This window comes from Acomys minous, assembly GCF_964271855.1.
Source record: "Acomys minous genome assembly, chromosome: 7".
Taxonomy (NCBI): Eukaryota; Metazoa; Chordata; class Mammalia; order Rodentia; family Muridae; genus Acomys; species Acomys minous.
In genome coordinates, this window is record NC_140488.1 from 95,434,844 (window position 1) to 95,449,056 (window position 14,213).

At 39.1% G+C, this 14,213-nt stretch overlaps 1 protein-coding gene across 1 annotated transcript in view; it reads right to left on the reverse strand.

Moving 5' to 3' along the window:
* Nucleotides 1–1,698: 1,698 nt before the first annotated feature.
* Nucleotides 1,699–14,213, reverse strand: part of GRPR (gastrin releasing peptide receptor) — a gene marked incomplete at its 5' end in the record, with an annotated part of 40,517 nt that continues 28,002 nt past the window's right edge. Inside the window, 2 exons of the mRNA XM_084788887.1 lie at nt 1,699–2,843; nt 4,585–4,936. Of these exons, the coding sequence (XP_084645013.1) occupies nt 2,457–2,843; nt 4,585–4,936 (739 nt within the window). The 3' untranslated portion in view covers nt 1,699–2,456. The remainder of the gene's footprint in view (nt 2,844–4,584; nt 4,937–14,213) is intronic.

Here is a 14,213-nt window from a genome sequence, read left to right on the forward strand (position 1 = left end):
ATGTGTTTTGTCAGTTTTTGTCACTGCCTGGCAAAAAACTTCCTCCAACTCTTTCATTTACAAGTTACAAGGAAGTAATGAGATATGCCTTAGGACACACAGCAATACCCAGACCTTGATCTTCTCACTGTTTGTCTAGTAGCTAGTAAGGAGACACACCATCTGTGCCCTGATGTTAACTAAAGGAGACAGGAAGCTGAATAATATTTCTAAGGTGTGTCTACCAGTAGGTATGTCAGAGATGCTAAAACTATTACTGTAAAATCCATATGCCTGAATTCTAGGTATCCAAAGTGCTATCAATATTAGCGACTCTCTGGGCATGGAGCCATTTATATTAAAGGGCTTTGAAGGTTTGAGGCAAAAGAGCAGAGTTGTGACACAGCATTTCACCAGACTGAAGAACAAGAGTTCCCTCTGAGGAGTGAGAAGACCGAGCCACATGTTTCTTATGTATCTCTCAGCTCTAATTCTACAACCCTGCAAGCTCACAGAACATTATTAATGTGAATGATGCCAAGGAGTCCCTGGGTAGCAGAACAACCTAGCTTTTTTTCATTCTGCCATGTGTACAATAGCATGGAAGGGTAGTTGAGGGAGTCTCCAATACATTCTGGTTGTAAGAGAAACAGAAGTGTATTGACTGTAAGAGGGTAGGCCACACATGGGTTCTCAAGACAGAACTGGAAGAGATGGAGACACTCAGAGAACCTTAGTAATAGAAAGAACTTAGCTCTGTCTTCAAATTCTAAACAGGAAAAAGGAGTCTAGGGGAAGAATGTGGATGGCCAAAGTCATACAGCTAGGGGTGGGGTTGAGATATCAAGGCATTTTGGTTCTTTCACCTCCACTGTCTGTTTTGCTTTTCATAAAGTGCAATGTAATTACAGGCTACCAGGAGAGCTGGTGTTTCTAGTATGTAAGAGTCCAGAGAAAGCAGGAGGGAAGAGGTTTGTTCCCACTGGTACAGCGGTAAGCACAGATCCTTACACTGTCTTAGTCCTAATGCCTAAAGCTCCACAGCTAGCCAGTACTTTCCCTCATAAGCAACAGAAAACTTTCTTATAATATGTGCTATGTGCTTGCTGTTTGTATTTCACGCAGGCAGAGAAACCTTGAACTAAATTTGCCTCTGGAGTTCAGGGATACACACTAGGAAACACTTGGACAACTAGAGTTCACAGTCTGCCATAATTGGCCCATCTTTAAATTCAGAAAAAAAGCAGGATTTCCCAAATAAGATAGTCCAAACTTTCATGCAGAGCTATTTCAATGAATTTAGAAAGAGATGGAGCCATCAGGCCAGTCTTTTTCTGCATGTGAGCCACTTCATATACATTTTTAAGTGGAAACAAATATGTACCCTTTTTGGTCAGTTCAAAAATTTAAGCTTTCTGAGTTTTTTCTTTTAACGTATGTTTAGAAACATGATCATGTTACTAAAATTATGTTTTCTTCACACACTTTAGGGAAACTATACATTCAATAGAAACATGATTGTATTTCTTCACAGATAATTTCTTGTATTAAAATGACTGCTTTACTACAACAAGTGAAATTAAACCTAAGTAAGTAAACTTGGTTGAAAATATGTATGCCCAGAATAAATGTCATCCTTTACACATTTATAAATAGAAGTTACTTTGATAAAATGGATATTTATTTTTTCCACAAAAGGATTTCTCTTCTATGGTAGAATGGCACTATAATGGACAAAACTGAGTTAACAAGAATGAGAATTTCTATGAAATGAGAAGCCAGAGCATGAGCCGTTGCTCTATAGCCATACATGGATCTATGCATTTGGTTGTACTTTGCCTTAACATTTTATATTGAGTGTTTCTCCTGTGTCCTCAGCAACAACACTGAAAAAGTCAATATTTAGAGCTTTGTTTTATATTACACTGGCTTCCAATGTTATAAATGAAGTCCATTCCTCACACATGGACTCTTTTTTAGAGTTGGCTGTTTGTTTTAGGAATGTAAATTAAAGTTGTCCCTTGGTTTACATATTATAGATATTTCTGGGAAAAAGAGTCAAGCCACGCTTTGAAAGCAACCAGCTTCTGTTTAAAGAACATCTTTCACAGAGCAGATATCCAATACATGGTTTCTTTGCTCTCTTTGTTCATATAATTTCTAAGACTTAATTGACCATACACGCATAGCAGGGCTTGGTACTTTGAATAATAATTTCCAATTTGTTTCTTGTTTTTTAAAGGAAGATTTGATCTCCATCAAAAGAAGCCCTCCAAAGTTGAAATGGAGAATGAAGCCTGCTGGCTTACATTGAGATACAATAGTGTTGGTTGCATTTAAACATCTCTTTCATCCATCTGTAACTCCTGAAGGGTCTTTAGAAGGTATACGTATACAGACAACAATCAACTGCAGGGCTTCTGGACATCCATAAAACAAAATCCAGAGTCCCTTAGGAGCCAAGCTTGAGGGTTAGTCTAGACATACCCCTCATGACAGATATTCCCATTGATGAGGCTGAAGGTGGCCGAGGGGTTGGTGCTCTTGAAGGAGGTCATGCAGGTGGTACTTCTGCCTGTGCTGTGGGACCGGTTCATCAAGCCAGGCTGGCAGCAGAGGAGCTGAGTGTTGAACTGCTTCCTGAAGCTCTTGCTCAGCAGATACAGGGCAAAGGGGTTCACACAGGAGTTGGTAAAGGCCAGGAGGCGGGCACAGATGCTAGTGACGAAGTGGAGCATGGAAGTGTCCACCTCAGAGTAGTGGTAGGAGCGGTACAAGTAGATGACATGGTTGGGGAGCCAGCAGAAGGCAAAGAGGGCTACAAACACCAGGACTGTCTTGGCAAGCCGCTTCCTGGATTCGATCTGAGGAGGGAGAGAGGCAGAAGGGGGCCAGTGTTAGAGGTATGGAGACAAAGAGAAATGAGCAAGGGAGCAGAGCCACAGAAAGCGTACAGTTGGAGATGAAGAGAAGGAGAGAAGAGGGAAGAGAGGAAAAGGAAGGAAAAAAGAATCAGAAACACATAGATTGACAAGGCAGGAAACAGAAACCCGTGAGGTAAAATAGAACATGCTGCTGAGAACAGATCTTTAAACAAAGTTGATTACACGCTTGAATGAATCACACTATGAAATTCTAGCAAGTGTCCTCTTTTTCCTTCAGAGAGCATTGAGGTCATTCCACTTCATGCCTTTCTTTGCTCAACAGTTAATTATTTCTTTTCCCCTCTGATGCTCTAAACAGCAGCCAGCTTTATTCTTCCTCATTGGCCAAGGTGAGATAAGTCTGTATTATTATTATTATTTTTTTAATCTCTAGTTATTTCTGGATGACGCAATGAGGAAGGTGATTACACCACATGGAGTGAACATCTCTTTTTGTGCTTAACTCCCTTTGTGACTTCAAGGGGGAACTCCTTTCTTATTAAACAATTCGGAACACAATGGGTGTTTGCTTACTAAAAGGCTTTTCGAATAGGCAGCCAGTTGCACTGCTAATTGCCATTTCTCCTTGGTAGAAAAAAAAAAAACTTTGAAAGAGGAGCCCTCCAAATGGGGTCAACTATTTATTTCCATGGAGTTGGGGGGGTCTTTTGTTCTACCATTAAATATGTTATCAAAAATCTGCATTTGTGCTAAGAGGCAAAAAGAAGTGACTGGGGCTGGAGAGATAACTTATGGAGGACCTGTGTTCAGTTGCCAGCACTCACATGGTGGCTCACAACCATCTGTAAGTCTAGTTCCATAAGATTTGGGCACCTTCTTCTGACTTCTGTGAGTATCAGGCATGCTTCTGATATAATACGTGGCAGGTAAGCATTCATATAAATAAAACTAAAATATATAAATCTAAAGGCAATTTTAAAAAACTGACAAGGAAAGGAAAGCCAGAGCCCTTATTTTCTACTCTTTGTCTCTATAGGATAAAATTGCATGGGTTTACGGAAAATAGAAGGAGGAGTAACATATGGGGGTATCCTGCATGGTGCCATCTTTAGCTCTTACAATTCTCTCACAATTTTCCAAATAGCCTTACAAAATAGAAGCTATTGCTGTTATAACAATGATAAGGAAAAGTAAGGCATGCCACAAGAGGGAAAATAAATCTGGATTTGAGCCAGTCATTCTGTAAACCTTCACCCCCCCCCATTGGTATACATAGTGATGGCTTTCATAATGACATTGTTCAAGCATTTCACATGCTTTGACCTTAGTCACCCTTATATGCCTCCCTCTAACATGAGCCTTTTTAAAACCAGGTTGTTCCTTTTTCTTCATTCAGTCTCATTTTTCTGCTCCCTCTCCTTTATCTGTGTAGCAAGTCTCTTCCTGGGCAAACAGTGTGATTGGGTTAAAAAGAAACATCTGTAGAAAGCATTAGAGTTCCTGAGATTATTTTCCTTTTCCTAGCTCTGGGGAAGTGAACCCAGGGCCTTGGGTATGCTAGGCAGATGCCTCATCACTTAATGAAGCATCACTCACCTCCTAGAATCTCAAAATCAGGTGATGTGGCTACTCAAACACAATACTTGTCACTAAGATTCAAAATTAATGCAAGGGGCCAAGTGCCTAAGGAGGAAAATGAACCCATAATAAGCACACCCACCTGCTTCTTGACATGGATATTTCCTTCCACAGGAAGATTGTAGGCGCTCTGAATCAGATTGCGGGCAATAAAGTAGTAGTAGACAGAGATGATTGACAGTGGGATAACATAGAAAACCAGAAAGGAAGCCATAGAGTGGATTTTGGGGTGCAGCTCACTAGAGTGTGGGTAGGGAGCACAACTAATGAAGGTTTGGTTGGTATCTTTCACATGGAAGGGATGGAGGTCAGAAAACACAGCTTCTGGGATGGCCAGCAGCATAGAGACGATCCAGATGAAGGCCGCTTTGAGACAGATCTTCATCAGGGCGTGGGATGCCTGGATGTCCATTGGCCGTACAATGGCTTTGTACCTGGGTCAGCAAAAGGGAAATGGTTCTATGTAAGTTGTTCAACATCATTATGGATGATACTACAGCCGGGACCAAGGCAAGTCAAAGTTAGGCTGTTGAAGCGCAAAATTTAAGGAGATACTCCCTCTTAAATTCATGAAAATGTTTATTCTGAATTCTTATGACCCCAAAAGAAGTGAGTGCCTTCTGAAATTTGGCACCCCGAGTGTGTCTCTTGCCTCATTTTATCTGGTCTGTAATTGATGTCTTGAGAAGTAACATTCTCCTCTCTATCTATCTGTCTCTGCCTCTCTGTCACTCTGTCTCTGTCTCTGTCTGTCTGTCTGTCTGTCTGTCTGTCTGTCTGTCTGTCTCTTTCACACACACACACACACACACACACACACACACACACACACACACACACACTTAAATATAATACAATGTGCTCAGTCCATTCAGTGTTACTTGTAAGGATGGGCTGGCCATTTGTTATTGAATAACAAATTAGGCACAGCCTACTCTGGGGAGGACTAATTCCTCCCTTTCAGTATTCCTTAGATGCTTGGAGTTCTTTGTCCATGCATGGGTTCCCATGAGATTTCCTCTTTAAAATTATACATATTTATTTACTGTTTATAATATTATGTTTCAAAATATGTGTACATTATATAAAGGGTAGATTGAATAATTAGCATATGCATTCTCTTACATAGTTATCTGGTTTTTGTTTCTGTGAAGCCAATTAAAATTGACTCAATGATGTTCAAGCATATGATATGTTGTTAATAACCGCAGTCACTGTGCAGCACAATTCACCTTGCCTCTTGATTTTAAGAGTGCTTCTCAAAAATGCTGACGTTCCTTTCATTTTTCTTAATAAATTTCAGAAATGAATAACAAGTAAATTGCTACGTAAAGAGAGATATAGAGACAATGAGCTTGTTTTTATTTCGTAAAATCTTTGTTTTGAATATTCACATGCTGTTCTGGGAACTTGAAGTCGTTGAATATTCTTTATATGTCTCTTTTTTCTTTCAAAGAATGAGAATGAATAGGCCATGGAAAGGAGGCCAGAAGGAGGTTGGTGACTAATCTTTGCTTCACCTGCTTACCCTCTTCCTTTTTTCCTAGCTCCCTACTGCTTTGAGGGGTACTTGGACCACTGCTGCCTTGGGTTAAGAATGCTGGGAAGAAGACACAGGCCTGAAGTCAAAGGTACAAAGGTTTATTGGGGGTGGGTACCTGAGCTGAACCAGCTGATTCACTGTTTACTCAGGTACTAAAGACTTTCTTTTTATCTCAAACATTTAACTAGAAAAATATAGCGAGTTAATGATTGATGCTGGGGGGGGGGGGAAAGGGTTTTTCTGTCAAAGAAGTGATCATGGCAGCTGTGTTTTAACTCTAGAAAAAATAAACAGAGTAGATGGATGGGGAGAAAAAGAGAATGAAGGAAGAGAAACAGACAATGTGATTCTAAGTCATAGAGGGTTCTTGTTTTCTGATCTTGAGTTACTTTGAGTGGCTTCTGTTCTTTGCTATCAAGAGAACCTTACATGAAGTAGTCAACTATAATGGCTATTCAAAGTTTTTTTTTTTTTATCATATTTATTTCCAGGATAGTTTCCCATGTGTCATTTCCAACACCTTAAAAGAGTAAGCTGTCTGTTTAAATTGTACTCAAGGGATAGATACACAGATGCCTAAGATGTTAGGCCTCTGTTTCCCTCTTTCTCTTCAGGCTCAATCCCACAGTGTGCATACAGCTGAATCCAATCCTCCTGAACCCCAGTTTAAGTATTATCTTGTAGATTTTGCAGACTAACCAATGTCTTACACACACCCATTCTTTCTCCCAACCTATCTACATCTTTTGGATAGGGTTATCAGCTCTTATCATTTTACACTTACTATGCACTTCTTTTCATTAATTACTTAATGTTTATGGTATTGAGAATTGACTAAGACTTTGTTCATGCAAGCTAGGCAAGCTCTGAACAGAAGGAACCTCAGCTTTCTTTTTTACTTATCATTTTGAGACAGTACTTATAAATTGCTTAAGTTTGTCTTGAACATACTATGTAGCCGAATTAGGCCTTGAACATGGCAACTCTTCTGCCTCTGCCTCCTGAGTAACTTGGATTATGGGCTGCACCACCCATCTAGGCTTGAACTAATTGTTTGCTAATTTTTTATTGGTTTGGCTTTTCTACCTAACTTTTTCACCAGTTTCCTGAGGTCTGAAGATTCTGCCTTCTTCTCTCCATTTCTCTATATTTTTCATGCAAAATGACTCAAGTTCCTGCTCCACACATGTTTAAGTAGGATCTCAGCAAACACTTGCTATTGGTTGCCAATATATAACTTACAAGCGAATCACTTATTTTCAAGTTCTCACAAGTTAGGAAGAGAGGTTTCACTATTACACACTTAGTAAGAATTATTCTTCTGTAGATGGATAAATTTACTCTGCTGATAGTACGAGGCTCAAGACAATTCTTTCCCACTTCTGAAAACACTCAGGTTTCATTTTTCTTGTGTCAGCATCGGAAAGAGTGAAGGATGGTCTTCACAAAATTAATGTGTCAAAGACTCAGACTAATTGTCTCGCGTGTCTAAGATTGAAAACCTTTGTCCACCAAAAGGCATGGCTTTTATTCAAATAGTCTTCCATTTCATTATTTTATTCAAACAGTTCAGCCCTTGCTTATCTATAGTTATCTACTGTAGTCAGTAGGAATTGCTGAATACAAACACTTTAAAACTCACAGTACAATCCTAATACTCATTATACAGAAAAGATTGGTCTAGAAGAAAACAAAATAGTCTCTGCAGTAACCAACATATTGCATGAATTTAAATTACAATCCTACAGGTTAACTTTGACAAAACTACAATACCCTGGTTTTATTTTCCCTTAAGAATAGTACCTACAATCCCCCTTGAAGAAATGTGAGACTCTTATTAACTGACTTGTAAGATGCCTAACATCCAGAGCACAGAGCAGTGGAGACTAAATTTTTTTCATACAATATATACTGATAATGTATTTCCTTCCCCCAGTTCCTCCCAGATCCTTCTTGCACACCCCCCTCAGCTATTTTTCAGCAAACATCTTAGTGGTCCTTATAGCAGATCCAACTGTTCCCTTTTAAATATGTGACATATTACAGTCATCCTTCTCTAATTTTCCTCCAGGTTATTATTAGCTCCAGTTTTCTTTTCCACTCCATCTTAATATGCTCTAGTTTCTTCTCACTTATAATATAGACTTGTGATCAAAGCAGAATCCCCAGGGAGATGGCTGGGTGGGTGGAAGGAAGGGTTGAAAAAAAAGGGAAAAAGGCTCAAAGAAGGACATCAGAGAAGAGTAGAGAAGGAATCAGGAAATAGGATGAGATGGTAGGTAAATGGAGACCACAGAAGGAATGAGAAGAAAGCACTAAACATTAGTCTGAGCCAATTTGTTGTTGTGTCATGCCCTGGCCAATGTATTCACCTAGACTTTGTCAATGTACCTTGCTGCCCCCAAGGAAGCTAGTGACAGAGCAGTAGTTATTTGAGGTTCATCTTTACACCACTTTTTTTCAAGCATTTAAAAATAAAAGGCAGAGATCTCACTCAGAAAGTAGTAACTCAATGAAGCACAACTCCACCATGAGAAATGTATACATTTCAAACATGTGGGGCAGGATAGGCACTAATAGCACATGGCTAAAGATCCTGAAAACTTGTAGAGTTGATACAATTGTAGAACTTGTTTCTCTAGCCAAGGCTTGGTGGAAGTGATATGAACAAAGAAAAATTGCTCATAGAATGGAGATCATTTTTTCTTTCCTATTTCAAAAGTACCAAAGAAGGTTTCATTCCCAACAAATGAAAGAATGTAAATGCAATGATAAAAGAAGATACTTAGCTTCAAATAGAGGGTGAGGGCACTGCCCACTGTGCTAGTGAGGAAAAGGACTCAGTAAAGACAAAAAAGAAGCATGCACTTACATTGTTTTAATTCATAAATAATATACATATTTAGTAAGAAAATATATAAATGTATTACCCACTAAAAGAAAACAGAAGCTCCTGGGGAAATAGTTAGCTATACATCTGAAGTAGGAGCCGGGCGTGGTGGTGCACGCCTTTAATCCCAGCACTCGGGAGGCAGAGACAGGCGGATCGCTGTGAGTTCAAGGCCAGCCTGGTCTACAGAGTGAGTCCAGGGCAGTCAAGGCTACACAGAGAAATCCTGTCTCAAAAAACCAAAAAAAAAAAAGAAAGAAAGAAAGAAAGAAAAATGTAAGGTGAAACTTAAATACATTATTGTGCCAGACAGAGAGGAAGTGCTTGAACAATGAGAGATTTGTAATGTGACATACAAAGAATATTTGAGAGTCTTCATAGGACAAATTTAGCAATCAAATTAGAGCAGTGGAAATAGACAGTAAATTTATAGTTATTCATAAACCTATACAGTTATTATTATTTTTATTTATAAGCATATGTGTGTGCCCCTGTGCCCCTCTATCAGTTTATGTGCCCCATGTGCACACAAGTGTCTATAGATACCAGAAAAGGAGGTCAGATTCTCTGGAGCTGCAGCTGCATGCATTTATGAGCTATAGGATGGAAGGCCCAACTCAGCTACTCTGCAAAAGCATTACCTGCTCTTAACAGCTGGACCATTTTTCCAGTCCTTCTTTTAAATTTAATGAACAAAGGAAAAAAGGCTAGCTAATAAATAAAGAAGAAATGTGTATAAATGATATCCATTCATAATCATTTGTAGTCATTGGTTCAGAAGAAAATAATAAAACCATTGATCACCAAAGATCACTACCTAGTTACAAAGGGGAAAATATACCTTTTTGATAGATGATTTGGAAATTAACCCTTAACATATCAAATGCAAGGCCAAATTTTCCTTTAAATAGAGTAGGCACATGACCCAGTGCTTAAGACACTCTCAGAAGTCTAGGAAAATGCTTTAACTTTACTTAAAATTTTTAAAATTACTATTGATCTAATTTTGTCTTTATACCAATGCATTCATGAAACTAAACCTTCAGTTTGCAATCCTCCTGTGTCAGCTTCTTAAGTAGCTGAGGTTATAGTCCTGAGTCATCAGATTGGCTACCTGTGTGGCCAGTCTTCTTGGCCAAAACATTTAACCAGAATCTAAACATGAAAGAAAGGAAAAAAAAAAGACAAATCCATATTCTGGCACATTCTAGAAGACAACTGGCTTTGACTTATCAAAAATATCAATGTCCGTTGTGACTGTAACTAGATATTAAGAACCTGCTGCTACAGATACCATGTACTCTGGATGCACAACATAGAAAAATCAAGATGTAACTGATCTGGACATTTCCACCCTACTGGTTAGTATTCTAGTATCAGAAGGTGATAATGAAGGCAACCTGGGTCCAGGAAGTCATCAGTAGAATTACCCAGCAGTGAAGCCTGTATGCTACAACACTAACCTGGCAGGCAAGATGTGCCCACCTGTGCCATAATAGAATGACTATCATAGGGGGAACCAACACTTTTATGATTAGATTTGAGGCCTGCTCCACAGAAAGGATTCATGCCTGGTACTATAGGCCTGGTCAAATGCTGTTGGTAGGGACAGCCATGGACCCAAAAGAACTTACTAATGTTTTGATAAATATCAAACTACTTTCTAAATAAGTTTGAGACTAGAGAGATGGCTCTGCAGTTAAGAGCACTCAGTGATCTTACAGAGGACCAGGTTTGGTTCCCAGCACTCATATCAGTTTACAAATGTCTGTAACTCCAGTTCCAGGGCACTCAGCTCCCTACTCTTCATCCTCCATGGGCACTTGGCACACATGAAGTGTACATGTAGACAGAACATTCATAAACATAAAATAAAAATAAAAAAATCTTTAAATATGCCTGGTTTAGTCCTGTTCTCAAACTTGGTAAGAGAAGCTTCTTTTTTTTTTTAAGTGGGTAGCTGTCCATGCAGAGACTCATAACTGGTCAAAGTGCTAAGGATAAGTAACTGTTGGATGCTCAGTTCTAAATGGGTCATCTATGTCAATCTCCATGTCCAAGTCTCAGGGGACCAAAGGTGGAACCAGATGATGGTAGGGAGTACCATGAAATGGAGTCTTCTGGATTTGAGATGGCTATTGCACTCATGAACTCATAGCAGCTGTGGTGACCTGCACAAGATGAAATCAGTCAACATTCCAGTATGTTGTTGGGTGAGATCATAAAGCTATGCCCCAGCTACAGAGCTATTGGCTGTTGGTGGCTCCTGGGAGAGAAGAGTCATTTTTGTTGAGGATGTGGTAATTGGTAAGTTCCTCATTCTCCACTGGAGAGTCTTATGCTCATGCATATATGGGAAGTACTAATTGGACTTAGTTGGGTTATTTTTTAAAAAGAAGATGGGGCATGAAGTGGGAGGGAGATGTTTGAGGAAGGTCCCAAAGGGAATTGAGGGAAAATCTGGGAGTGGATACAGTCAAGATGTACTCTATACACTTATAGAATTGACAAACAACAAATTCAAAATATTCTTAAAATATCAATGTCGTTGTCATTAAAGAAATTGAGACTAAAGAAAATAGAGTTCTGCCTTGAAAATGATGAAAGGTATATATCACATGTAGTGCATAATCCTTTATTTGGTGTGTGATTATTAAAAATAAGCTATAAAATACTTTTAGGGTACAATAAGGGAAATTTGCATTATGGGTTAAATATTAGATGTTATTAAAGAATTATTTTCAAATTTGTTCAATAAAATAATAATATTGAATATTGTTCTTGTTCTGAGGGAAAACACTGACATCCATAGGGGTAAAAGTTCACAATATTTACTTTTCAAAATTCAACAAAACAGAACACAGCAAACAAACAAAAATACACATGCTGACACACATACTACATGATAAGGGCAAAATCGAGGGATGGTTATTATTGAATGTAAATGGTAGTCTAAACTATAAATTATTAAAAACATGTTAGCAGTAGAGAAAAAAGGTAAAATAATGTATGGTGATTTGAATCAGCCCTCATATTTGAATGCTTGTTCCACAATTAGTGGTACTGTTTGGGAAGGATTTGGAGGTGTGGCTTTTCTGAAAGAGATGTGCTATTGGCTTCAAAAGCCCACATCATTCTCTCATTCTCTCTCTCTCTCTCTCTCTCTCTCTCTCTCTCTCTCTCTCTCTCTCTCTCTCCTGGTTATAATCTTAACATGTAAGCTCTCAGCTGTTGCTTCAGCACCATCATGCATACCTGCCTGCCTGCCTTCTGTCATACTCCCTGCCATGATGGTCAAGGACTCATCCTATGAAATTGTAAACCCAATAACTCTTTCTTATATAAGTTGCTTTGGCCATGGTGTTTTTTCACAGTAATAGAAAAGCAACTAAGACATAAAGCCATATGTTTTACTTTTTCATTAAAGGCATGAGCCTTTGCCATATGCACATTATTAAATTATAATTGATGTGTGGTTGAATGTATCATATCTGCTAGCACCTCCACCAAAAGCAAGGAATAGGTACACTGTTCTCTTGAGTTTGTGATTTTAATATAATCTATAATCTCTCTCTCGTGTGTCCTGTGAGAGTTTGTTGGGTGCTTTTTTTTTTGTTTCATCAGGACTATTTTTAAGCCACTTGTTCATTTGGGAGGCTAGTTTAATTAAAGCTAGATTACATAAAATACATATCAGTTCTAGAGGCTGGATATGAGCTGAGAGATCAGGGAAGAGTGAGGCTGCAATTGTGGGCGTGCGTAAGGGATCCTGTGATAGTGCAAACGGAGTGAGCCTCAGTTTGGACCCTAATGTTTATTCATCCTTACATTTAAATAGAAGGTTTGATACTTTCCTTCCTTACCCATTAGGTCTCAGCTCTCCCTCCAGGTGAGTGATACCCGTTTTGGCATCCATTGTCCCATAGGAAAGTTTCTAGAAGATGTAGCTAAGGTTTTAGTGGACTTCCTAGAAGTCTTCAACAAAGATCTTCCTGCTTTGGGAAGAAGCAAGCTTTACCCTAGGCTAAGAGAGTAGGTCATTCATTATCTGTGTTGTGGTATGTAGTTTGATGTTTTATTTTCCTCAAAGAGACCAAGAAACAAATGGTGTATGCAGGCAGACCCCTCCCACACCCAAGTATAATTCTAAAGTTGTTTATCTGGGATCTGAAATTTCTCCACCATATCCTCTCAGTACATACTCAGTATTTCCTGGAGAGCATAGCTGGCTTTGGGTCTGGGGAGGCTGCCACTTATTTGTTCCATAATACAATGGAAGTCATTGTGCTCATGTTCCAATATGAAATCCTAGCAAAAGATTTTTCTAATTCCTGTACTGTTTGTGGGGAGAAAGAGATTCAGATAGACATATCTCTACTTACTTTTTGCTTCAAAGACTGGCTTTGCAGCCATCATGTAGAAACTTATTTTGTATTTAAATGTCTTCCTGTATTTGTGTGAATAGCTGTGTATGTGTTCATTCTGTGGAGACCAGAGATACAAGCCCATGTCTCCCTCTATTACTCTCCACCTTTCTTTTGAGATAGGATCTCCCACTAAATGTAAAGCTCACTAACTGAGTTAGACTGGCTGACTAGAAAGCCCTGGGAGAGCCTCCTGCCTCTGCTTCCCTATGTGCTGGGATTACAAGTACAGGAAGTCATGTTTGGGTCCTTGATTGTGAGTGTGAGGGATCTGACTCAGACTGAGGCAGATCCCAGGAATTTTCTTTTGGTGCAAATTTCTGAGGAATAAAACATCTGTATATGGGTTTCAATTATATTGACTCGGTAAAGTACACCACCACTGTAACAGCTGAGGCTTGTGAGCAACTTAGGATGGATCAGGCACTTGTGCTATGATTGATTGGGCTACACTTTGATTAAAATGATCATGCTTTGTCTTCACATCAGTCTTATAAGGTAGACACATGTTCTTTAACAGATGAGTAAACTGAGGTTCAGTAACTTATCCAAGTCCACCAATGTTAAACATTAGCAAAGAAGTTTGAGCCTATTCAATATGATTCCTAAGGCTATCTATTATCAGGACAGATAGCTTCCTAATCTGATGATCCTGTGATTGATCATGAAGCCTGGGGTTCCTGATATACTAAACCTACCACACACACACACACACACACACACACACACACACACACACACACAGAGAGAGAGAGAGAGAGAGAGAGAGAGAGAGAGAGAGAGAGAGAGGGAGAGAGAGACAGAGAGAGACAGAGACAGAGACAGAGAGAGAGAGACAGAGAGACAGAGAGAGA